Here is a 24,604-nt window from a genome sequence, read left to right as displayed (position 1 = left end):
ACATGAACTATATGGGGGCAAAACTGGCTAAGAAAATAGGAAACAGTCATGTCTTCAAGTACAACAACATGTACAAGAGAAGATAGACGCTATATACCATATTTAGAGGTTCATTGAGTGAAATTCTGCTGGCTCTTTTTGATAAGCGCTTTCTAGTAGTGTGCATGGCCATGCTCGCATGGCAGGTGATCATGAGCGACAACAGTTGGGATTCGCACTCCCAACTTCTTGGTCAAGAGGCAATATCGCTAACCACTAGACTTACACGTGTTCAAATTTTCACCACCTTATGCATAGTGAATGCTTTATTGCATTATTTTGTACAAATGTATTCTTTAAGTACCCAAACCAATGTCCCAAATGACAAAATTGCCCAAAATGAAGGGTTTTTGTTTGTCATTGTACAAAGGAATGTTTATTTCTCCGGTTACCGACTTCAAGAGCTTAGTTATTAGACCTTAGATCCTTTTGCAATCATAATGCGATCCTTATTGTACAAAGCCAACTTCAAATATCTACAGTTACATTAAGCTAAGTCTCATGCTAGCATACACTAGCTGAGAAACTTACAAGTAGTCATGTATATTAAGATAAAAAAAGCGTTTTCATGTTTCATATCATGCTGCTATGAATTTACATACGATGACTTTCTTATAACAATGGCTTATAGCCTGCAGTTTAACACCACAAATGTTTTTAAAAGTGTGCATCAAGCATTTACTTCATGGAAATGTATGCCTTGTGTTGATATGATATTGCTACAATATACAGCTGTTGCAGAATCACCATGTTGCATTTTGTATCTGATTATTTTTTCTATCATCTAAGAGACTCCTTGCAGCCTGACAACAGGCCTACATCACCTTGCAACAATCTTGTGCAAATATCTGTGAACTTGACCGCTTGAATGAAATTTTGTGCAGACCATGAATCTCATGCAAATGCAAAAAAAAATTTGTTAGTATAAAACTATTCTCTCTTGTCCACAGTTTTCTGATAAACATAAAAGTTGGAACATAAACATAAACAAACTTGGAAGGGACCAGAACTTCCTTTTTCCCCCCTAATAGGGGCTGAAATAAGAGTGTGTACACTCCACAGGTGGAAATCTTATTCAGTACCTGTACTCTAGATCCCTGAAAAGCATTCATAAAAAGTGGAACGTAATATTTAAGGATAAATACTATTAGTTAATAACAGCCAAGTTTCAGCACTAAGGACAAAGATAACTCACAAATGAATTCCTCACGACTCTCATAGAAAAATAACTGAAGATTTCTGGACAGGCAATCTTTGGAGATGTAGAAAAAGTTAAAACGTGAACAGTAACAAAATGCTGAAGTAAACAAAATAATAAACAAACTAGACAAGGTTTTTTTATCATCTTTCCTTTCTCGACTGCTTCTTTCCCTTTGGAGATTTCTTCTTTTCAGCACTACTGTTGTCATCCTCTTGTCCCGTTTCATCTTTTTTCGATTCTTTCATTCCTTCTTTCCCTTCCTTCTTGGTGGGTTTCCCCTCTTCCTTTGTCTGGTTTTGCTGTTTTTTGTACCACCTGATGGAAAAGAAAGAAAAAGTTTTTACCAAATTGATAAAAATAAGCAAAGTCACCTATTCTATGCTTCTCGTCATGATTATTTGAATCAACATTTAACAGCTTTGGCCCCATCAAAAGTTGGGGAACAACAGGCACTAAGCTAAATTGTGAGTGACTGAAAAAATCTTTCAGGTTAAATACTAAGGAGCATAATTTATACCTGCACAACCTGTGAGCTGTGTGTGTGTGTGTGTGTCTTGGGGAATGTCTCACCTGTAGGCTTGAAACACAGACATGAGCACAGGAACACTCATGGGCAGGAACAGGGGGATGTAGATGGTTATGGTATGTGTGTATGTATTTACATTGTATATCTCTTATACCTGTGTGTGTGTGTGTGTGTGTGTGTGTGTGTGTGTGTGTGTGCCTTATACCTGTGTGCCTTATACCTGTGTGTGCATGTGTGTGTGTCTGTGTGTGTGTGTGTCTGTGTGTGTAAGTGTGTCTGTGTGTGTGTAAGCGTGTGTGTGTAAGCGTGTGTGTGTAAGTGTGTCTGTGTGTGTGTGTGTTTGTGTGCTTGTATGTCTCTCACCTGTAGGCTTGGAACACAGACATGAGCAAAGGAACACTCATGGGCAGGAACAGGGGGATGTAGATGGTTATGGTAAGAGTGTGTGCGTGTGTGTGTCTCACCTGTATCTGTATCTGTATCTGTATAGCCGGTATAACCGCCTTTCGGCGTAACACACCAGCTTCGCAGGCACGCGGCGCGGCGGCAGCTGGCTATATTACACCGATCGACTTGTTACACCTAACCCTTGAACTTCTAGCTCTAGACATTGTTTAAAGCTATCTATTGACAATGCCCCTACTGTACTTGGTGACAGTGAGTTCCACTCTGCGATAGTTCTAGGAAAGAATGAATTCTTGAACACCTCAATCCTTGGTTGATAACTCTGGTACTTGAATGCGTGGCTATTTCTTGTTCTCTTCTGGGCTGGTATTAGGTACTTAGTAGTACCTAATACCTAGTACTTACCTGTAAGCTTGAAACACAGACATGAGGACAGGAACACTCATGGGCAGGAACAGGGGGATGTAGATCGCAAACTTCTGGTCCTCCGGGAAGTACAGGAGCTCCAGCAAGGACGGGTCGAAAAAAGCCTTTTCTGTAAAAAAAAGGATGATTTTGACAAAATTCAGAATAGTTGTCCTTTCTTGTTGTACAATCTGTTAAGCTAAGAGGCCCTTAAAAACTATATTTTGCCAGAGTTTCAAATTTGTATTTTCCCACCTGTACAAAGTAGTAGATTGTACTCTGTGATCCTAAAATACACCCAACAAATTTTTTCTTCAAACGTGTTTCAAATTTGTTTCCTTACCTGAGGAAAGTATGGCTGCTTTGGAGGCTGGAAAGCTGATCGGAGTTTCAAATTTGTATTTTCTCACCTGTGTAAAGTCATTCTAGTACATTCTACTCTGTATTCCTAAAATTCATTGTACAATGGACCTATACCATTATTACGTCACAGTTTGTTTACCTGTTCTAAAGAACATTCTAGAACGGTCAGTTAAAGAATCAAGATCATTTCAAAGTTTTCAAAGTAAGGTATGTCTGATTTTTGCTGCGTCTAGTTGTGTTGACACAGCATTACATGCCACATGGGTGACCTAATTGTTGTGACATTAGACGAAAGTAGTACAGTAACTGTATTAAAAGCCTTATATTAGGCTAACGCTACACAAACACACACTGCGCTACGCACACCTGTAAAATATAAATGTCGATTGACCGGCATTCATTGCGGTAAACAAACTGTGACGTAATAATGGTATAGGTCCATTGTTTCAAAACTGCTTCCTTACCTGAGGAAAGTATGGCTGCCTTGGAGGCCTGGAAGGCTGCAGTTAGCTCGCCTGCCCCCAGGTGGTGCTGTGCCTCCCTGATGGCGTCCACGGCCAGGTAGACCTGCCGGGCGATGTCGTCGTTGATCACGATGTTCCCAATTTCTCCGAGCAGCTGCGAGAGCGACGCCAGCGTGGCCGTTGCCGTGGCAACGTTCTCGACGGTCCGCACCCGCAGCAGGTGGTCATATTCCTGAAGGGAGGAGTGAATGAGTGAGTGAGTGAGTGAATGTATGAATGGAAGAACATCTGGCGTTCTCTACAGTCCGTACCTGCAGCAGGTGGTCATATTCCTGAAGGAGTGAGGGAATGAATGAATGAAAAATGAATAAACAAATGAATTGATAACTAGAAACTAAAGGTAACATTAGCAAAGCAAATACATAATGTTAACATTCACATGGTCTGGCCTATCAAGCAACTCTGCTCTGTTAATTCCTCCTCAAACACATTCAGATATGTGGTGACCAGCCCCTCCAACTCTGTCCTACCACTTGCTACATAATGTGATCCAACACCACAGGGTGTCTGCTACAGCACCAGTTACCATGGGGACAGCCTATGAGGACATTGGCCTTATTTGTTTGAAGAAGAAGAAACTGGCAAAATGGGCAAGCTTTCGAGCTTTGTTTTCAGGACATCTTATGTATATTTTTCAGAAATAACATTCTATGCCATGAAGCCCACCCAGTCAGTGATGGCAGTGTTGTCTGCCGGTTTCAGTTGCTTGTCAATGAGTAACTGCTTTTTGGCATATCGTATTACGTATTACCTGGATAGCTAACCTTCATCGACGCATATTAGGCATACATGTATTTTTGGGGCACCATATGCTACGCCATAAAACCCACCCAGTCCGTGATGGCGGTGTTGTCTGCCGGCTCCACCACAATGGTGTCGGCGGGCAGCTGGGCCACGCCTAGCAACAGGAACGGCTGACCATTTCCAAAATACATATCCAGTTGCTTGAGTAACTGCTTTTTGGCATATCGTATTACGGCTGTCTCAACCTTTGAAAGCGAGAGAGTTGCCGCCGTGGAGGCAAAAAGGATGGCCAGGAAGGAGCGTCAACGTCAACAAAAGGACTAAGAACTAACACCATTGGACTCGCCCTACTCCGTGGAGTGGCTGTCAACACATTACCTGGATAGCTAACCTTCATCGACGCATATTAGGCATATTTTGGGGGCACCATATGCTACGCCATAAAACCCACCCAGTCGGTGATGGCGGCGTTGTCTGCTGGTTCCACCACGATCGACGGGTCGGCGGGGAGTTGGGCCACGCCTAGCAACAGCCGCAGGTGCGAGAGGAACGTCTCCATGACCGGGAGAAGGTCAAGGGTTACGGCCAGCGGGAGGGACGCGTTCTTCGGCGGCGAGTCGACGTTCACGATCTTCATGCCGCCCCAGCGAGGACTGAAGAAGGCGTTGGTCTCCGACTCCAGGCCTGGACAGGAAAAGAAAAGAAATATCAGTGAGTCAGTGACGAAAATACATTTTGCCAACACACTTATCGGACACACGCTTATCGAAAAGAGTTTTGACGTTCATGATCTTCATCCTACAACAACAAGGGCTGCAGAAGGCGCTGGTTTCCGACTCCAGGCCTGGACAGGAGAGCGAGAACAAGGCATCTGTGAGGGGTTTCAGCAGGGAAAGGTGGTCTAACAATGTGGTCATTGACTTGGAATGGAACGGTTCTGGGTTCGAATCCCATGCAGGTCCTAGCTGGTGTGTTACGCCGAAGGGTAGTTAAACTGGCCAAGAAATAAGCATCTGATATTCAATTTAGACTTTTTTTAGTGAATTGAAAACTGGGAGAATGTACAGAGACTGGCCGCTGCCCCCAGAAGAGGGGTTTCCGGAAAAGGCTGTGCTGTGCATGTGCTGTGCCCCTCTGCAGGGCCCCAAGCCATCACATGTTAAAGCTGCATTATGAAACTTTTTACGCAAAAATTTTAAAATATTCTAATTATGCTAAATTTCGGTGTTATCAACAGTTACTATCACTTTTTAACACATTTGTGTCATTATTTCACATTTCTGACGTATATTTTGTGCGTTCAAACAGTTCTTGTTCAGTTCCCGGTGCCACCGGTTTGCTCAGGACAACAACAACAACAACAGGCAGTGGTTGGCCCCCCTAGTGTGGCTAATTGGTCGGGCATGACAGGATAGATAGACAGGAGCACATGTCACAAGATTGACTTCTTAATTGGAAACACTCATATCTTTGACATGAAGCGGAATATGATTATCAACTTAGTGTATCTTATTGGGTATCAATAAACTGTGCCATTATCCCTTCAAAAGAGATAAAAAATCTGGTAAATGATGAGGTCTTTCAGAAATTTGTACAAAGCTGTCAACTGACGCCCCACTGGGAGGTACATGTACCATATGTGGACAATACCATATGTTAGTCTCCACCAGACTCCTTTGCAGGCTGAATGAATAGTAGAAATTGGCTAAGGGGAACATCATTGGCCAGAGGAGTTGGCCGGCCATAGAGGGTCCAGCTTACCTGCAGGAGACTAACCATACATGTATGTGCGGTGTGGCCAGAGGTTTGAATAGAAGATCATTCACAGTTTTGTAAGCTCATAAGGAGCAAGGATGTTGTATTTTTGTTGCTGCGTATTATTCTGGAACACTAAAGGGTTAAGTCAACGTACTATGTAAAGAAAAGAATGGAAAATATACTTTTTGTATTGTCAAAAAGTCATATAATGCCCCTTTAACATGTGATGGCTTGGGGCCCTGAAGAGGGGCACAGCACATGCACATGCACAGCACAGCCTTTTCCGGAAACCCCCAGAAGAGAGCCCCTAAGTCTAGAAAGTAAGATGTTTAATGCATTTTGTACTTTGATCATAGCCTACAAGAACCCACAACACGAAAACAGTAGGAGTCTTGGGATGAAAGGAAAAAGAATTGAGCAAAGAGAATCAGTCTTGCACTGTGGTAGATTGCAGTCAGACTACCCAAATGTTAGCTGAGGTAACTTTCTCTTAGATTGTGTGCAAGCATGCAACTTTGCTAACCAAGGAAAATTGCAGTTCAGAAAATTTCTTGATCAAAATTTCCACATACAACAAGAGCTTTCTGACTGTGATTTGTGAAAGCTGAAATACTGACCTTCTTCATTGTGGATGTAGAGAGGAGAATGACCCCGTTCCGGGATGTACACCAGGAAGTGCACGCTGGGATACGTGGAGACATGGGAGCCTGGGGTAAACAACAAAATGTCAGTCAAACTCATTCACAGCAGTTCACAAGAATTTTCACTAAAAAAAACAAATACAACTTTTTCATGTGATTTAACTTTTGGCTTTTATCTCAACGTACAGCAGAATTAAGAGCTGGAAGAACTTCTCTCTCTCATTCTCTCTATCCGATTCATCATCTGTTGTTCCCCGTAACCAAGGGTTAGACATGCTTGCACTCTGATGCTGGGGCTTGATGATAGCTCAGGCCATTTGCATCTGTCCTGTAGTTCTGTGGTTTTCTTAATCTTATTAGCACTCGATGTTCAACAACACAAGAAAGGTGTCTATTTTTTAAGCAAGATTTGTCCTGACCTAGCTTGGCCTCCACTGGGTTGATGGTGTGAGGCAGCTGGTCAGAGGTCAGGTCATGGGTTACAGGTCAGGTCACAGGTGAAATTACTACAACATAAAATCTTATTTTTTTCTAGTAAGATTTGCCCTCACCTAGCTTGGCCTCAACAGGGTTGATGGTGTGTGGCAGCTGGTCGGGGGTCAGGTAGTAGGACGCTGTGCGCTCGTCACGGGTCGGTCGCACGGACAGGTCAGTGTAGTACAGCACCTGGGGACATGTCAAGGGTTGAAGGACAGGCCATGGGTTAAAGATCAGGTCAAACGGTGCTTGGAATTTCATGCACTAAAAATCTGATTTGAACCTGAGGGCTCATTGGAGGTTGTCAGGTCAGTGTACTATATATATACTGGGTATACATGTACATCTTTGGGGATTTGGAAGATGTCAGTTTTATGAAACAGAATAAATCATAATCATAGACACTTCACATGAAACACAAAAGACAAAACATTACTATCAAAATGAAGATAGTATCATACATTGTAAGATACGAAATGAGATTAAAAAAACATTGTCAGTGTCCCTGATATGCCTGGTATGTATGAGGAAATAACCATGAAAGCATGCACATCAAACACACAAACAGACACTAGAAAAAGAACATATAGGCACAAGAACAAAGTTTACGCACCTGTGAGAAGACCTGAAACTCGGCGATGTTGGCCAGCCTGTCCAGGAAAGGGTTCAGGTAGCTGGCCGTCGCCGCCTCCATGTCCCAGCGGACGTCCAGCACGCTCGGGTCAGGGTTCAACAGGCTAAAGGTCACCTCGTACCCTGTGTTGGTCTTGAAGGCTTGCATCTGTTCCTTAGCAATGTTCTCCTGCAAGGCAGAATCAGGGTCTGAGTTTAGTTATGTTTACCAGAGGAAACAATGTTTTTGCTCTGTTTCTTCCTCCTCTTCTTCTTCTCCAAACAGTGACCTCTGACCTGACCAATGACTTGATTTGTTGACGTCTGTCACCATGGTGACTGATGTTGGGTTACATAATGTTGCAATTTCATGGTCTGCTCTGCTCCTGTCCCCATATACTAGTAATACATGTATGTGAATGTGTTTGAGTAAGAATTAACAGAGCAGACCGTGTCCAAAGGTAAACATTATGTCTCTAGTTAATTAGAGTAATAACAGAGGAATAAGAAAATCCCAATATGATGAAATTACATGTATTTTTAGAAGTAATAACAGTAATAACTTTCTAGGGTGATTTGAATCCACTGTATAGTAGTAGAGGAAAGTTGCTGTTAATTTTTCCCAATGCTAGACTTTGTCTAGTCCTTTTCAACAAGTATCTATGTTTTATCATGAAAGTTCATATGTCTTGGTAGTTACATTACGTGTTTAAAGTTAAAACTTTCTCTCACCTGGAGCTTTCGATCAGTGAGAGAACTTTTTGTGTTGGATCGAAAGTTTTAACTTTAATCAAGTATCTATATGTTAACAACGTGTAAAACAAAATTAAATAAACCACAGCTTTGTATGTTTTTTGTTTAAAGTTAAAACTTTTGATCCAACACAAAAATTCTCTCACCTAGAGCTTTCGACCAGTCACTATGGTCTTCCTCAAAACTTTAAACATGTAACTACCAACACAGATGAACTTTCATGATAGCTTTGTATGTTGTTTGTATCTTTTTTCTCCTTGTGCCAACCATTGAAAACTCCCACCTTGTCATGCTGGGCTCCGGTTGCGGAGGTGAAAGTTGTTTTCAGTCTCTCGTCGTTCACGAAGTAGGACCTAACCAGGTGTGCCGAGATCCGCACATCTCGGGAGACGTCTACAGGTGAAAGGGAAAGAAAGGGAAAGTGATCTTGAACCAGTGTTTAGCTCAAATGAACTTAACCAACAGTTGAGCTAATCTTATACAAACACACGTTATGTATGTATGTATGTGTGTCATGGGATTCAAACTCATAACCTCTTGTTCCAGGGTTAACGTCATACTTGGTGTTAGTGGCTCTTCAAAAATCCCCATAAAATCAAGAAACAGAATTTCTTGTCATAATATTAAATATTTTAATTTGTGAAAATTTTTTTTACATGTTAGAAGCAAGAAATGAATGACTAACATTAGACGTATTTCAGACATAAGGAGCAAAGACTGAGATCTAAACCTCATTTATCTGCTTATTCATTTTTTTTTACCAGGGCAGCACTGTCAGTGACAGACACTGCTTTTCAGTGTGGCCCTGGGTGCATATCTACATGTATACAACAAATCATTGTACAAGACAAGACAAGACAAGACAAGAACAGAATTATGCATCAAAGACAAAATCATTGTCCTCACCTCCAGAAGACTTGATGAAGGCAGTCCTATGCCGTCCGATGTAAGCCAGAGCCTCCAGACTGCTGTCCTTTCCCAGCAGGTAAACTGTACAACTCCCCACACCTGGGGGGTGTAACTCTGTCAGCTGCAGGTCTAGGGCTAGGCAGGGGGGGGGGGGGAGGGAAACTCAGAAACGAACTAGCAAGGAATCAAATACCTCATACAATCAAACCCAAAGGGTCCAGCTATAGCTACTGGCCTAGGTACTTGGAAAAAAGAAAGTGCTGATCTTTATGATCTTTAAACTGCATGAGATCCATTCCCAGAACTAACAGGCAGTTGGAAATAGACAATTCTCAGACCGACAATAGTTCGTTCATTTTGGAATATTTACATCAACAAGATCAAGCTGTTTCTCCTAGGGGCATGGTGAGGGGTTGTTTAACTTATAACTGGTAGAAGTGTGATGCAGGCTACTGTTACATTTTTCACAAATCAACAGGATTAAGATGTTTCTCCTGACTTAAAGGTGTTGGTCATCAAGCTTCTAGGGGCATGATGAAGGGTTGTTAAAACTTAACACACTTATTATTGGTAAAAGTGTGATGCAGGCTACTGCAGCTCCTACCTTCCATGGAGCCCTGTTGGTTGATGACCGTCCGTTCTTCCTTGTTGGTGGTTCTCACCTTGATGTCGTAGTGGGGTGAGATGGGACTGTAGGCTGTACCTGGTCACAACAAACAAACAACAAATGAAACAAATGAGCTTCTTGTTTTATACATTATTGTGAATTTCTGTGAACTTCTGCTGCCTACTCACATGTCCCTAATAAACATACCCCCCGGAATAAACATACCCCCCGGACAAATCGTCAAAGTCTAATAAACATACCCTCCGGAATAAACGTACCCCCCGGAAAATGACCAAATTGACAGGTGAACTGTGTGTCCATGATACTAAAATGTGCTCTTTATTTCAATGCCATTATATGGGCAAATCTTTCAGTTACATTTAATTAGTGAGTATATATCACTTTAATTAATGAGTATATATATATTGTACTTGTTTTGGGGAAATACGAAATCCATAGGAGAAGCTATTGCATTTTACACTTCTGAAATGCACTTTGCTAAGCCTTCTCCTGCAACTTGAGTTGAAAATCTGACTAACTTAAGAGATAGAAAATCAAGCCCAATTAAGTACAAATATAGGGGTTTGATGAGTATATCTACAACAAAATCCATTACAACATAATAATTATTTGGTATGGTACATTGTCTAGACTGGTCAAAGTCTGGATTCTGAAGAAGAAAAACTTCTGAAGAAAAAAACTTTTAGAAGAAAAAAATATTATTCAGCATAAAATTTTGATTGGTTTCCATCTCATTGTTTTTTTCAAAATCGATAATGTGATTGTATCAATTTTAAACGCCCTAAAATTAGCTAAATCGGCGCTTTTACGGTGATTGCGCAATATGGGTGCCCTATGACCTTTGACTTTTTACGGGTCATGCTGCTCAGGCGCTAGGCGCCCTCCCCACGTCGGCCGTCCGTCTTGTGGGCAAATTTCTCCTTTTTTAGGGGTTTCGGGACCTAAAAACTAACACCAGAGGGAAAATAAACCACATACGTTTTTTTCATGGTAAATATCGCTAAAATGGACCAGGCATTTTTCTGCCGCGTTGCCGATTTTGACAAGGACTTGCGGCCGCCGTGTGCTAAATACGTCGATATTAGCTACTCGCCTTCCCCTTCGGTTTTGTGGGCAAATTTTTGCTTTTTCAGACGTTTTGGGACTTAAAAATGGACAGCAGGCGAAAAATAAATAATATACATTATATTCATGGGAAATGCCGCTATCATGGACCAAATATTTATCTGTGACGTGTTGCCGAATTTTGCGGCCGCCGGCCACTTGCTGATGGTGTGGTAAGTTACGTACGGACAATTTTTTTCCCAAAAATTAATAAACGTACCGTCCCTAATAAGAATGTACCGGGTGGACGTTCGGGCCGAAAAAAATAAACGTACCGGTACGTTTAATCGGGACATCAGAGTAAGTATGCATTTCCCCACTCGGTTTCGTAAGGCAACAGACATGCATATATATATAAATTGATGATGAAGATAAATCTTTATTGCATGTTCATGCCCATGGGGCTAAATGTATATATACGGGTATGATGTTACATGTACATTAGCCTCTGCAACGCTCAAAAAAATGATTTGTGGAGTGAAAATCCAGATAGTGACCCAGGCTACATGTACATGTACATATGGATACTGAGTATCATAGTACATATAATACATACATGTACATACATGTACATACATGTACACAGTTTAGATCACATATGCCGCATGCCATCAGATAGTATCACCAGAACAGCTCTAAGATGGACGCCTCAGGGCAGGAGACCTAGAGGACGACCGAAGGAAACATGGCGAAGAACCATCGACAAAGAAGTGCGGAGCCATGGTTTCACTCTTGACGAGGCACCAAAGATGGCAGCGGACCGGGCCAGATGGAAGAGCTACCTTCTGCGGTAAGAGCCACACTGGCTCAGAAGAGGACTAACGTAACATACATACAGGAAAAGTGAGATCTGGACAACAGGAATATAAGATTACCTGACAGTGTGTTATACAGTTTGTATTTAGTAGTAATTTATATTTACCTGTGCCCAGGTGTTATATTTACCTGTGCCCAGGTGTTGGTCCACCTGTTCCCTCCAGTCCAGCAGGTCCTGCGGCTGAGTCTGCAGAGGCAGGACAAACTCCACCCCGACCTTGTAGGTGACCTTGATATGGGGAGGGGGCAGTCAGTCTTTTGAAACAAGTTTGACCTGTGACCTCACTACTTCCTACTGATTGGGACCATGAATTTGGCTTGCAGTTTTATGTACTTTATCCTTGCATGTTTATGTTTTACAAAAACAAAAAAAAGGAAGAGAACAACAGTTAGTAGTATATTCCTTGACCAGTGACTGTTTTTGAAAGGTAGTAAACATGTACCTCCAAAAGTTTTTTATGTCCACTGTAAGCCTTGATCACAGTGTGAAAACACAAGACAAGACAAGACTAGGTCGAGACTTGTGCAGGTATTCTGGCCTCCACCGCCTCCTTGCGAAGTTGGGGAAAGTAGGACTTGGGCAACTCCCAACTTCCTTTGCTACCTTTCAAAAACACTGATCGAGGAATGTTCTGCTAACTGTTAATCTAAATGTGACTGATGAACCTCTTTAACAACAAAAAAGAAGAAATTATTTTTGCAAAGTCAATAACATTACCTGAGCATCCTTCAGCTGCCCTATGTCAGTGTATGGCAGTGTGGCCCTGTACACTTCTGTAGTTTTCCAAAAGTATTCAGATAATATTATATTTCTTATCTTGTGAGTATATGCATACACATATATATATATACCTGAGCATCCTTCAGCTGCCCTACAATGTGTATATCAGCGTATGGCAGCGTGGCCCTGTACACTTTGGTAGTTTTCCAAAAGTGCTTGGATATTCATATGTATATACAATATATCATATGATTATGAGTATATATGTACAGTGACATACATATAACACACACATACCTGTGCATCCTTCAGCTGTCCTATATCAGCATATGGCAGTGTGGCCCTGTACACTTCTGTAGTTTTCCACCAGAGAGGAACGCCGATCACCACGACAACCAGAGCCACCCCGAGGGTCGCATATACCTGGGTGGCTGTCTCTGCGGAAACAACAACATGGTATTTGAGGAGAACCACACCTTAAGCACATTAAAAAAAAAAACACCGCTAGTGCTGTGTACCTAAACCCACAATTACTGATTTTGGTTCAGTTCCGGTCTCATAAGTCCGTAACTAAACCCATGGCATATACAAAAGTGCATGTTAACAACCTTACAATGTTGCATTGGCAAAACTGTGGCCACATAACATGGAGGCCGTCACTTTTAACAATGCCCGATGGCAATGTCATGGAGCTAGCTAGAAAAGGTTGATCAGCTTGAAAAATTTATGTCCCTTGCAGGGGTGCACCCCAAAAAAGGGTAGGGTCCACAGTTTTTTCTAGGGTCGGTCAGGAAACAGGAAACACAACATTTTTTACCTAGGCCCAAGGAACTACAGTTTGTCTATTGTAAGCACATCTCTTGGGAAAATGTGACCAGACGATTTGACGTCATTAATAATTCATATATTTCTATTCATACAGACCTTGGAATGTAACTGCCATGAAGTGGACATGGCTAAAAATCATTGTGTGCTTTTATTCTACCGTGAAAACACCAGACTTTTCATTTTCAAAGCACACTTTAAACACTTGAATGAACTAGCTTCCACCGTTATCAACTGTTAGTAGTACAAGAGATACACTTCTGTACATTACACTTCATGGTTTTGAATGCTAAGCAGGAGATATGGCAACTCAATGAGCTATGCTTGTACAAGGAGGTTACAGGACTGGTTTGTAGACTGCAAATTGTTAATCACAACAAGGAGGTTTGAAGTCGAAACAGTCAACCAGTTCCGTATAAATATTGGTCCAACTTAACAAAGAATTCTTTGTCTCTGGTCTGTTTGAAAATAAAGTATATGGCAGTAGACCCCCCCCCCAAAAAAAGAAGAGTATGCTCCTAGGAGCACACAAAAGAAATGGCTTCCTAGAAAAGCTTTTAGACAGACGTAAGGAAACTTTCTGTCATCAGATTCAGAAGAATAAATAGCACCAAGTGACGTGGCCAGTGCACTCAGTTAATTGATACCAAACGTTTTACGCGTTCTCAACTGTTGGCCATTTTTACAGAACATTCGTAGTCTGCTTAGCGTTCTGGAAAACTCAAACTGACCATGGAAACCTTCTACATGAAAGCAGCCAAAAAAATACGCAGAAATGAGACGAATTCGCCCAGTTTTTACCTTCTTCTTCTTGCAAAGTCTTCCGCGACTCCCGTTTTGGTCCAGACGCCGCCATGTTGGTGACCTGACCCCTGACCCTTCACCCCTGCAGACGACGCGTGGGCACTTCCGGGTTCAGTCAGTGTGACAGATGCAGGCGGCTTTTTAGTGGTCTTCGCAAAGAAAAACATAAATTATGAAGCAACGGGGAAACTTTACGGTATATTGTAGAATGGATTGTTTTAACAAATGTTTGTGGTCAAGATTATGACCATATCTTTTATTTTCTTCTTTATATAACGATTATAATCATAACATTCCGACACTGCCGGTGGACAAATATGCACATCCTGTGTTTGCTTGGGTCGCGTTCTGCCGGTATTTGTTGACTTGGGACGTTACGTGTCTGTGAAGGACTGGACAGAAGGCTGAAGTCGTCAGGTAAGTTTGGGACGTCTTCTCCAATAATTGAGTAAACTAGAATGATACGTTTTTGCGTAACTTTACAAGTTGTGTACTCTAAGTGAGTGTATTTTTTGTGTGAACTGTTTATGTAAGTCCTGCTTGTGTTAGGTAACGTTAGACTATATTGACCGATGTTACGTAAACTTAAGGCTCACTAAACTTAAGCCGCAGCTGGGTACTAGTATATGATATTGATCGTCTAAAGCACATTCAAACAACTCTATTTCAAGAGAGTTTGTAGTCGTGACGTAGCCTTCATCTGTCGATCAGTCAAGACTCGAGACTTAGACTAATAGATTCAGGGTGCTGCCAGAAACGTTTGGTAGTCAAGATAGATAGCTAGTCTAGGCTCAAAGAATATTTTGTTCTTGGCCAACATATGGTGGCAAGTCAATTGATGGCACATGTAACATATTGTGTTTACATCTTGAATCCACTGTCCATTTGGTACTGTATTGTATTTGGATAGACATCTAGGTAATGAGATATACAAGAAAACAATTTGTCAAGTACATAGATTTAAAAATCTTTGACAGTTTTCAAAATATATTCAGTTACTGTTTTCTCGACATTTCATTGCACTAAGGTGTTGTGAAATGATGCATCTTATACATGTACTTTTCCTTTCTTAAGTAGTGTCTTAAGGAGACATGAAGAAGCTGGTCGTCAACGCGGACGACTTCGGCTACTGTCCCGAGCGTAACCGCGGCATCGTGGAGAGCTATCTCCATGGTGACGTCACGACTGCTTCACTGATGGCCAACACCGACGCTGCAGAGGTAATGTATCAGGCATGGCACGTCAGCTGAGCTCATCTTTTACTAAGTGTTACCCTACCAATCCTCGTTCCAGATCACAGTTCCTATTCCAGATGACAACGCAATTACGACCCGCGAAGCCAGAGCATAGAGACGACTGAGTGTATTCTTTGTTCTCTCAAACCAACTGCGCAGTACGCATGCGTACATCGGATCAAACCATTATCCTAAAGGGGGTTATTTCTACATGGCAACATAAGTCTTATGTCGTAATTGAGTATTGAAATGAAGAAAAACTTGACAATTCTGACAGGAGAAGAAAGAAAACAATTTGAATAGTTAGACTGTCTATGGTTTTTAAATGCCCTCCGTGCAGTTGACAAAAGGCTCCATTATAAAAACTGCATGTTGGAACTATTCAGATCGTAGTAATGACGGACTGGACGACAGTATCGCGGTAGAAAGTTCAGATGAACTCGAGGACGTGAGCTCCCACTGCCCGCTACTTGTGATGACAATATGCAGATGACCTCTGGGTCAAGTTAGGTCAGGGGTCGTATAATGTGCAGCTAATAAATCTATTTGATCTGTCGCCCAAATAACTACATACCTATCGATAATTCTCGTACCCTCCATGCAGGATGCCATAAAGCTTGCCGTGCTCCACGCCATCCCCCTGGGTCTGCACTTGAATCTGACAGAGGGGCGACCGGTCAGTAACCGTCTGCGAGCCGGGTCTAGCCTGGTGGATGGGGACGGGTGGTTCCACGGAAAACTGGGTGTCAGGAAGACCGCCTACAGTGGAAGCCTGGACACTGCAGAGGTCTGGCTGTGTAGTTTTTGTACTTGTTTAAAGTTTAAACTTTAGATCCAACACAAAGAATATCTCTCACCTGGAGTTCTGAACCAGTCACTCTGGTCTTCCTCAGTAGACTGACCCAGTGGCAGTGATGCTTGTCATGAGGCTTCTCTGAAGTGTGAAGTCAACACTGGGTCAAAGGTATCTATGTGACAAGCCTCAGTGGGTCAGTCTATACTGAGGAAGACCAGAGTGACCGTTTGCGGTTGGGTCCATTCTGGTAGACGGGGACGGCTCGTTCCAGGGAAAACTGGGCGTCAGGAAGACTGCCTACAGTGGAAGCCTGGACACTGCAGAGGTCTGGCTGTGTAGTTTTTGTACTTGTTTATACTTAAGTTAAAACTTAAGATCCAACACAAAGAAATTCTCTCAACTGGAGCTTTGAACCAGTCACTCTGGTCTTCCTCAGTAGACTGACCCAGTGAAGCTTGTCACATGGCTTCTCTGAAGTGTGATATCAACACTGGGTCAAAGGTGTCTGCTAGACCATATTAACCTTAAAACTTAAGATCCAACACAAAGAAGTTCTCTCACCTAGAGCTTTTGACCAGTCACTCTGGTCTTCCCCAGTAGACTGACCCAGTGAGGATTGTCACGTGGCGCCTTTGAAGTGTGACGTCAACACTGGGTCAAATGGTATCTGGAAGACAATGTGACAAGCCTCACTGGGTCAGTCTACCGAAGAAGACCAGAGTGACCGTCTGTAAGCGGGGTCCATTCTGGTGGACAGAAACGGGTGGTTCCACGGAAAACTCGGCGTCAGGAAAACGGCGTACAGTGGAAGCCTAGACACCGCAGAGGTCTGGCTGTGTAGTTTTTGTACTTGTTTAAAGTTAAAACTTTAGATCGAACACAAAGAAATTCTCTCATCTATCTGGAGCTCTGGAGCAGTCACTCTGGTCTTTCTCAGTAGACTGACCCAGTGAGGCTTGTCACGTGGCTTCTCTGAAGTGTGACATCAACACTGGGTCAAATGTGTCTGGTAGACCATAAACTTCAAAACTTAAGATCCAACACAAAGAAGTTCTCTCACCTAGAGCTTTGAACCAGTTGCTCTGGTCTTCCTCAGTAGACTGACCCAGTGAGGCTTGTCATGTGGCTTCTCTGGTGAAGTCAACACTATTTCAAAGGTCCTCGGTTACTCCCCTGTGTGGGCTGCAAAAAACTGCCAGTTTGTCAGTGTTGATTGCAACAATGTTGTGGGCTATGTTGAAATAAGACAATTGTTGGTCTGTGTTGACAGGTTGGGGAGGAGATAGAGGCCCAGCTGAGATGGTTTGCAGACCGGCTGGGAAAACCGCCGACACACATAGACGGACACAACCACGTCCATGTGCTGCCAGGTGGGTTATACTAAGTCTTTGCGCCACACAAATACTCACTCACTATGCGGTTTATTGTCTTGTTCCCTGTGTTCTGAGGGTTAGACATGCTTGCACATCAATACTGAGGCTTGATGGCAGCCTGCCATTTGCCTCAGTCTGTCCTGTGGGTTGATGTTCTGTAGAATAAGGTGGTGGAAGTCCTCCCTTATGTTGTCAATCCACCTCTTCTTTTGGTTGACCACAAGGGTTTGGGCCTTCCACATCCAGTGTGATGATCTTTCTAGGCCACTTCTCCCATAGTGACAGAGAATACTGAGTTTGTATCCTGGACTGTCTTCGCCATAAAGTACCCTGATCATGAGTTTCCATATATTTGTAGTTCTGGCAATGGGAATGGTTCATTCTATTGAGTAAGAGGAGTATTCCTATTCAAAAGTTTGATGCCCTGAGTAAAGAGACTCTTTTTACACAACCAAGTCTTTTTATTCAGCCCAGGTTTCGGTGACCGTCTGTCACCTTCCTCAAGGCAATTCTGACTGGTTCACATTGCATTGCAGCACAGGTGTCGCTGCTATAGATGCTTTCCTAAATGTGGTCCCAAACTCCCGTACGTTTGGGACCACATTGTAGATACATTTCCCTGTCAGAATTGCCCTGAGGTAGGTGACAGATGGTCACCGAAACATCGGCTGAATAAAAGACTTGGTTGTGTAAAAAGAGTCTCTTTACTCAGTGTCTTACCAACCTGATGAAACTATTCACGGGCATATTCCATCCCCTCGCAGGTGTCCGTGATGTATTCGCAGCCGCGGCAGCTGCAGCAGGTGTCGGGTGGATCAGGCTACCTGTCCAGTGTGACCTCCCGGCGTGCCCCTGGGTCAGCGAGGCGCAGCAGGACTTCTTTAAGGAGGTGGAGGAGGACTGCCGAGACGCCCAACAAGTCTTCTTACAGAACGGACTCAAGTGAGTTAATACAACATGTCATTTCAAAATTTTGTTGGTTCAAAAATTTTCTGAGTTCTGAGTAGCTAGTTTCCTAATCGGTGTCACTGGAGGGAAGTCTGTTATGTTGTCAGGATATGCAAATATTGTCATAATTAATGAATTCTGCATGGTCAGAGCCCAACTCTCCCTGGACCCTCCCGCCTTCCACAAGTGTTATGATTTCTACTCTAGTGAGTCCCCTTTTGCCAAAAATTAGACTAGTGTGTCTACAACAACAACCATTCCTGTCTTCCATGTAAAGGAGAAGCAACAATCTTTTCTCCGACCTTATTATGGTAATGCTCTAAATATTGTAACAGATGCTGTCATACATCTCTTACTGCTAGAAAAATACTTGAAATATTGTTGAAATACTTGAAATATTGTTGAAATACTTGAAATATTGTTGAAATACTTGAAATATTGTTGAAATACTTGAAATATTGTTGAAATACTTGAAATATTGTTGAAATACTTGAAATATTGTTGAAATACTTGAAATATTGTTGAAATACTTGAAATATTGTTGAAATACTTGAAATATTGATGAAATTCAGTGTTATTCCCTTGCGTGTTACAGGTTGACTGACTCATTTGTCGGCCTGGCAACCATGGGGTCAGACATGTCTGTCCAGCGCGTCTGCGATTCGCTACGCGCTGCCTACAAATCAGCCAATCAGGAAGCCTCGTCGCCCGGTAGGAGTCATGTGACCTGCGAGATCATGGTGCATCCTGGGTACCCGAGCATGCTGGGATGCGGCGGGTGCGGCCAGGGCCCGGACGAGTTCTCGTTGTCACATGACCGTCACCACGAGATGACGGTCCTCGGCGACGAACGTCTCAAGACATTTTACAAGGAGGAAGGGATTGAGCTAAGTTCCTTCACAGACCTTTAACTTCGCCGCGTGCCTGTGAAGCTGGTGTGTTACGCCGAAGGGCGGTTATACCGGCTATACAGATACAGAGGCTGGTGTGTTACGCCGAAGGGTGGTTATACCGGCTATACAGATACAGAAGCTGGTGTGTTACGCCGAAGGATGGTTATACCGGCTATACAGATACCTCAACTTACTCTACTCAGAAAGCACGTCGGCAGAACGTACTGCACCTGCGCAAAACCCAGATTTTTCACGGTTTTCATTGGATGTTTGGTCAACAGAAATTTGCCTGTTGCAGACGATGTCTTTTCCAACATAAACTTTTGAAACTACAGGCGGGATGCTAACCTTTATTATGTACCCGAATATAACCTTATATGAAACGTTCTGCTGAAGTGCTATGCACAATACATTACGGGTTTCGCGCAGGTACAGTACGTTCTGCCGTCTTGCTCTCTCAGGAGAGGATGCCACACTTTTTCCAGAAATACTGTGCAAATATTACTATTTTTCATAGTACACTATAAGTATTGAATTCAGATACCAGGGTACATTGATACATCCTCAGAGAATTTTCCCAGTTGCATGAAGTATTTTGTATCTTGTATTGTATAATTAATTGTAACAGTTATTCAATTCAATATGTGCAATGGTCATGGATAGTGCCACTGCATTTTTAGTGCAATTTTGTCAAGACGAAATTCTCAATATTTTTACAAATATTTTATTGTACCAGGATGGACAAAATAAGTATTTATGATATGTTCTTAGATATGAAATAGATATAGAAGAGATATAGAAGTTCTTAGACCAGAAGCTAGTGTGTTATGCCGAAGGGCGGTTATACCGGCTATACAGGTACAGATATTTTACACAGTGACTAGTTTCTGAGTATTTTTCTACTGTGTAGGTATATAGTTCATGCAGTGTTCCAAGTCAGAGGACTTTTAAAACAGAATCTTTACCAGTATATTTTAAGAGAAGACCTGAAGCATATGTGTGCATATTTGCAGCACTATTTAATATATAACATTATGGTTCTGATATTAATTTGTTTATAAGCACACAGTTACAAACATACAGTGTATCTAGAGGTATTTTATCAGTGCCAACATATGAAGTTCTTACTAGTTTAAAAGTAGTATAATTTTAAGCAAGCATTTTTAAGGTCGATTAAGTAGTACAAATGTAATTGTTATTGGTAAATGGTATACAATCCATTTCATGGTTTTGAAATGTTAAGCATTTGTCAATGAGATTTTAAGAGTTACTAAATAATTTGAGTTTTAAATCCCAAGAGAATTGTCGATATTGCAGTTTGTTGTTTTAATAGCTAGGAATTGTCAAATGAATGTAAAGCACAAAAAATGCAGATTTTATGGCTCCTATCATAGCATTTGGGGCTATCATAGAGTGCTAAAGCCTGTGTATATTTTGTCACTCACTCACTCACTCACTCACTCACTCACTCACTCACTCACCCACTCACTCACTCACACTCACCCACTCACTCACTCACTCAGTGTACTCACTTTTTTCTGCAAAAATCCTAGAACCAACAATCAAATTGGCATGGCCTTGGTTAGCATTTATTTTTATTGCACTCCACTCTTATATAGTTAGTACACATTCTTCTGTTTCTGTATAAATTATATGTACAATACTGCATCAAAGAGATCTATAACTTATAGACAAATGTGTCAATGTCTTTTCTTTCTCCAATAAAATAAACTGGTCTTCACTAGTACCATTTGGCCCTGAGTGTCCATAATTTCCTGCCTAAAACTAGTACTACACTTAAAACCGGTTTGAACTGGTACGATTTGTCCTGTTGGAACCAGTCTAATCTGGTTGAAACTAGTTTGGACTGGTACTATCTGACCAGAGGCCTGAGGTAATGTACAACCAGCAGAACCAGTTTGATCTGGTTGAAACCAGTTTGGACCGGTACTATCTGACCAGAGGCCTGAGGGTGTTGATGACCATGTATCTGGAGATAAACAACCATCGGAACCAGTTTATTCTGGTTGAAACCAGTTTGGACTTGTGTACCACCAGCAGACCAGTTCAATCTGGTTGAAACCAGTTTGGACCGGTACTATCTGCCCAGAGGCCTGAGGGTGTTGATGACCATGTATCTGGAGATGTACAACCATCGGAACAAGTTTATTCTGGTTGAAACCAGTTTGGACTTGTGTACCACCAGCAGAGCCAGTTTAATCTGGCCCAAACCAGTTTGGACCGGTACTATCTGCCCAGAGGCCTGAGGGTGTTGATGACCATGTATCTTGAGAAGGCGATGTACAACCATCTGAACCAGACCAGCTGCGACCGGTGGGCACACATTGCACGCTGTGGGGAAGGGGTGAACAGTGTTAGTACATTGGTCCGAAGACAAACTGCTATTTTATTTTAATTCAATTGTAACAAGACAATACATTGGCCACCCAGGCAGCATGGCTGATTTCGGGTGCCAAACAATACAAAGATTAAACATACACAATATAACATAAATACAGTAAGCTAGCCTTGGTGCTGATTGGCTCCAAGGATGGTTTGTAAGTTCCTATTGGTCTACAGGTGCTAGCCTTGGTGCTGATTGGCTCCAAGGATGTTTTGTAAGTTCCTATTGGTCTACAGGTGCTAGCCTTGGTGCTGATTGGCTCCAAGGATGTTTTGTAAGTTTCTATTGGTCTACAGGTGCTAGTCTTGGTGCTGATTGGCTCCAAGGATGTTTTGTAAGTTTCTATTGGCCTACATGTGCTATCCTTGGTGCTGATTGGTTGTTGCAGTGCAATGGAAGACATGAAATGATGTGCAGAATAAGCACTTCAGAAAATCCAAACAGAATATTCTGAGGGTTTCTCTATTCTAGTATCTCACCTGGGCCTTCAATACTGCTGGGTATCCGGACAGGAACAGGGTACTAGCAGAGCTGAGGGTGCTGGGTAGGACATCTAGGAACGAGGTGTACTTTCTCAACAGGCTGACACTTTCCAGTGCGTAGACCAGTATATCTGAGGGTGTCAAGAAAGGTATTAAAACAAGTTGTTTCGACACTGTATCTAAGCACAATATTAGAAACATGTTGGGTTGAATTTGTTTGGATCCACACTTCATATACAGTAGCTACTCTACAAAATATCTTTCTTTACAATAAAGCTAAAAAAGAAGTAAATGAAGTCTAGCATACTCTCTGGCAGGTGTCCTCTGCTCACCAGGTCATTGACCCCGTGGTACAGGCTGCTGTGGTTCTTGTGACTGCTGACTCCGTAGGGGTCAAAGGTTATGACCTGACGTGGGGGGGGGCAGAAGAGGTTTTGATTTAGAAATTCTGGATCAATCAACCTTGCCTGGGTACCATCCGCATTTTTGCGGATGGTACCCATTTTTGTGGATGGTATCCCGCAGTCCCAATTGTGATTTTTTCAAGCGTTCCGGACCGAAAATCCGGATGGTACCCAGACTACAGTCAACAAGGAGGATTTGTGAGAACCAACTTACAGTGTTCACAGATCAATGAAACGTTATTGTTGACCTTTTTGTAAAACAAACCACATTTGCAAAATTGTTGGCCCTTCCATGAAGAAAAACTTACCACATTCACAGATGTCTTGTTCAGACATATTAGTATTTGTGAAGACTAAGTACCTACTACAAAGACAAACTTACCACGTTTGCAGATGTCTTGATGACATGCTCCATTATCTTCTGTGCAACCAGTTTGGTATCCCAGGCTTTGTTCATATCGTCAGGAAGATCACTGAAACAGAAATGGTGGCTCAGGTTATAATAACTTATGTTTCATTAATAACATCTACCTGCATGCATGTGCTATACTTCAATGTGTGTGTGAAACATCAACATATATGGAGGTTATACTGTGTTTCAAGCCTAGCAGGTCTGACTTTGTTTCTGTATCTGGTATAACCGTCCTTCAGCGTAACACACCAGCTTCGCAGGCACGCAGCAAAACGACAGCTAGAACGGCCTGTTACACCCAATTTTTAAACATTTAATTGCAGGAGTTGTTTTAAAGCTAATTTTGCTAGTGATGATGCCCCATATTGTGCACGGTGGCCACAAGTTCCACTCTACCATAGTTATGGAACACCTCAATTCTTGGTTGATAATGCTGATATTCAGAGACATGACTTACGGATCATCCACAATGGTGACATTTTCCGCTGGAACACCGAGGATCGCTGCACTCTGATACAGCTCACGTAGCCGGGTGTCGCCCTTCTTCTCAAAGTTACCTAGCAACAACAGAAACCCAATGCACATTTGGAAGGTGCATTATGTCACTGCTGTATTTTCTTACATCGATGTACATCTTGTTGTCAACATACAGTGTTGACAATCTCTGCATATTAAATCTGTGTGTTCTGTGTGTGTGTGTGTGTGTGTGTGTATGTGTCTGTGTGTGTATGTGTGTGTGTGTGTGTGTGAGTGTATGTGTCTGTGTGTGTATGTGTATGTGTATGTGTCTGTGTACCCCTGTGTGTGTGTGTGTGTGTGTGTGTGTGTGTGTGCATGTGTGTGAGTGTATGTGTCTGTGTGTGTATGTGTATGTGTACCCCTGTGTGTGTGTGTGTGTGTCTGTACATGTGTGTGTGTCTGTGAACCCTATAGGCACACAGAATGCCCCCCTCCCCCAATCATTCCGGGACATGAATTTTCCCTTCAGTGTTTAAAATTATTTCCAGACACGATCTGCGGTGTAAAACCCGGGCCCACCCGTGGAGAGGCACAGCAGGAAGACGTGGTGCCCAAGCCGTAGCGTCTCAAGGACGGTGGGCCCGAAGAACATGCACTCGTCGTCTGGATGCGCCGTCACGACCAGCACTCTCGCTCGGCACCCAGCTCGCTCTGCCGCCGAAGCAAAATTCTCGAACGGCCGGCGAACCCACAGGTAGAGGTACAGCACTACAGCAAGACCGAGGACGCACCCAACGATCAGCGACACAACCATGCTTCTTGAAAGCAAAATTCCGGCACAAATAAATGATTAAAACTTATTTTAGGCTCGAAACCTTGAAAAAGTGAAACCGGAAGCCACCATGTTTTTTTTTCAGAACTGTCGTAAAATACAGCAGAGGTC

General features: G+C 42.5%; 3 protein-coding genes across 3 annotated transcripts; 1 reads left to right on the top strand and 2 right to left on the bottom strand.

The window, feature by feature from the left end:
* Positions 1 to 403: 403 nt before the first annotated feature.
* LOC109482704 (GPI transamidase component PIG-S-like) lies at positions 404 to 14,366 on the bottom strand. Its single transcript, XM_019785522.1, has 13 exons — positions 14,253 to 14,366; positions 12,924 to 13,063; positions 12,035 to 12,134; positions 9,962 to 10,060; positions 9,355 to 9,492; positions 8,732 to 8,841; positions 7,697 to 7,885; positions 7,158 to 7,272; positions 6,583 to 6,672; positions 4,659 to 4,891; positions 3,404 to 3,635; positions 2,577 to 2,706; positions 404 to 1,555 (listed from the first exon to the last, which is right to left on the bottom strand). The coding sequence occupies exons 1-13, from the start codon at positions 14,305 to 14,307 to the stop codon at positions 1,381 to 1,383; spliced, it is 1,806 nt and encodes a 601-aa protein (XP_019641081.1). The 5' UTR covers positions 14,308 to 14,366; the 3' UTR covers positions 404 to 1,380.
* A 974-nt stretch (positions 14,367 to 15,340) lies between these two features.
* LOC109482754 (carbohydrate deacetylase-like) lies at positions 15,341 to 19,550 on the top strand. The gene is made up of 5 exons (XM_019785588.1): positions 15,341 to 15,475; positions 16,095 to 16,277; positions 17,557 to 17,656; positions 18,424 to 18,601; positions 19,203 to 19,550. Exons 1-5 carry the CDS (start codon positions 15,347 to 15,349, stop codon positions 19,516 to 19,518), a joined length of 906 nt encoding a protein of 301 aa, XP_019641147.1. The 5' UTR covers positions 15,341 to 15,346; the 3' UTR covers positions 19,519 to 19,550.
* A 1,504-nt stretch (positions 19,551 to 21,054) lies between these two features.
* Positions 21,055 to 24,585, bottom strand: LOC109482755 (N-acetylglucosaminyl-phosphatidylinositol de-N-acetylase-like). Its single transcript, XM_019785589.1, has 6 exons — positions 24,241 to 24,585; positions 23,660 to 23,759; positions 23,173 to 23,263; positions 22,694 to 22,793; positions 22,384 to 22,517; positions 21,055 to 21,852 (listed from the first exon to the last, which is right to left on the bottom strand). The coding sequence occupies exons 1-6, from the start codon at positions 24,473 to 24,475 to the stop codon at positions 21,748 to 21,750; spliced, it is 765 nt and encodes a 254-aa protein (XP_019641148.1). The 5' UTR covers positions 24,476 to 24,585; the 3' UTR covers positions 21,055 to 21,747.
* Positions 24,586 to 24,604: the final 19 nt, after the last annotated feature.

The sequence above is a fragment of the Branchiostoma belcheri genome, unplaced genomic scaffold (genome assembly GCF_001625305.1).
Source record: "Branchiostoma belcheri isolate BF01 breed outbred unplaced genomic scaffold, Haploidv18h27 scaffold60, whole genome shotgun sequence".
Lineage (NCBI taxonomy): Eukaryota > Metazoa > Chordata > Leptocardii > Amphioxiformes > Branchiostomatidae > Branchiostoma > Branchiostoma belcheri.
This window is presented reverse-complemented; position numbering and strand designations above follow the sequence as displayed.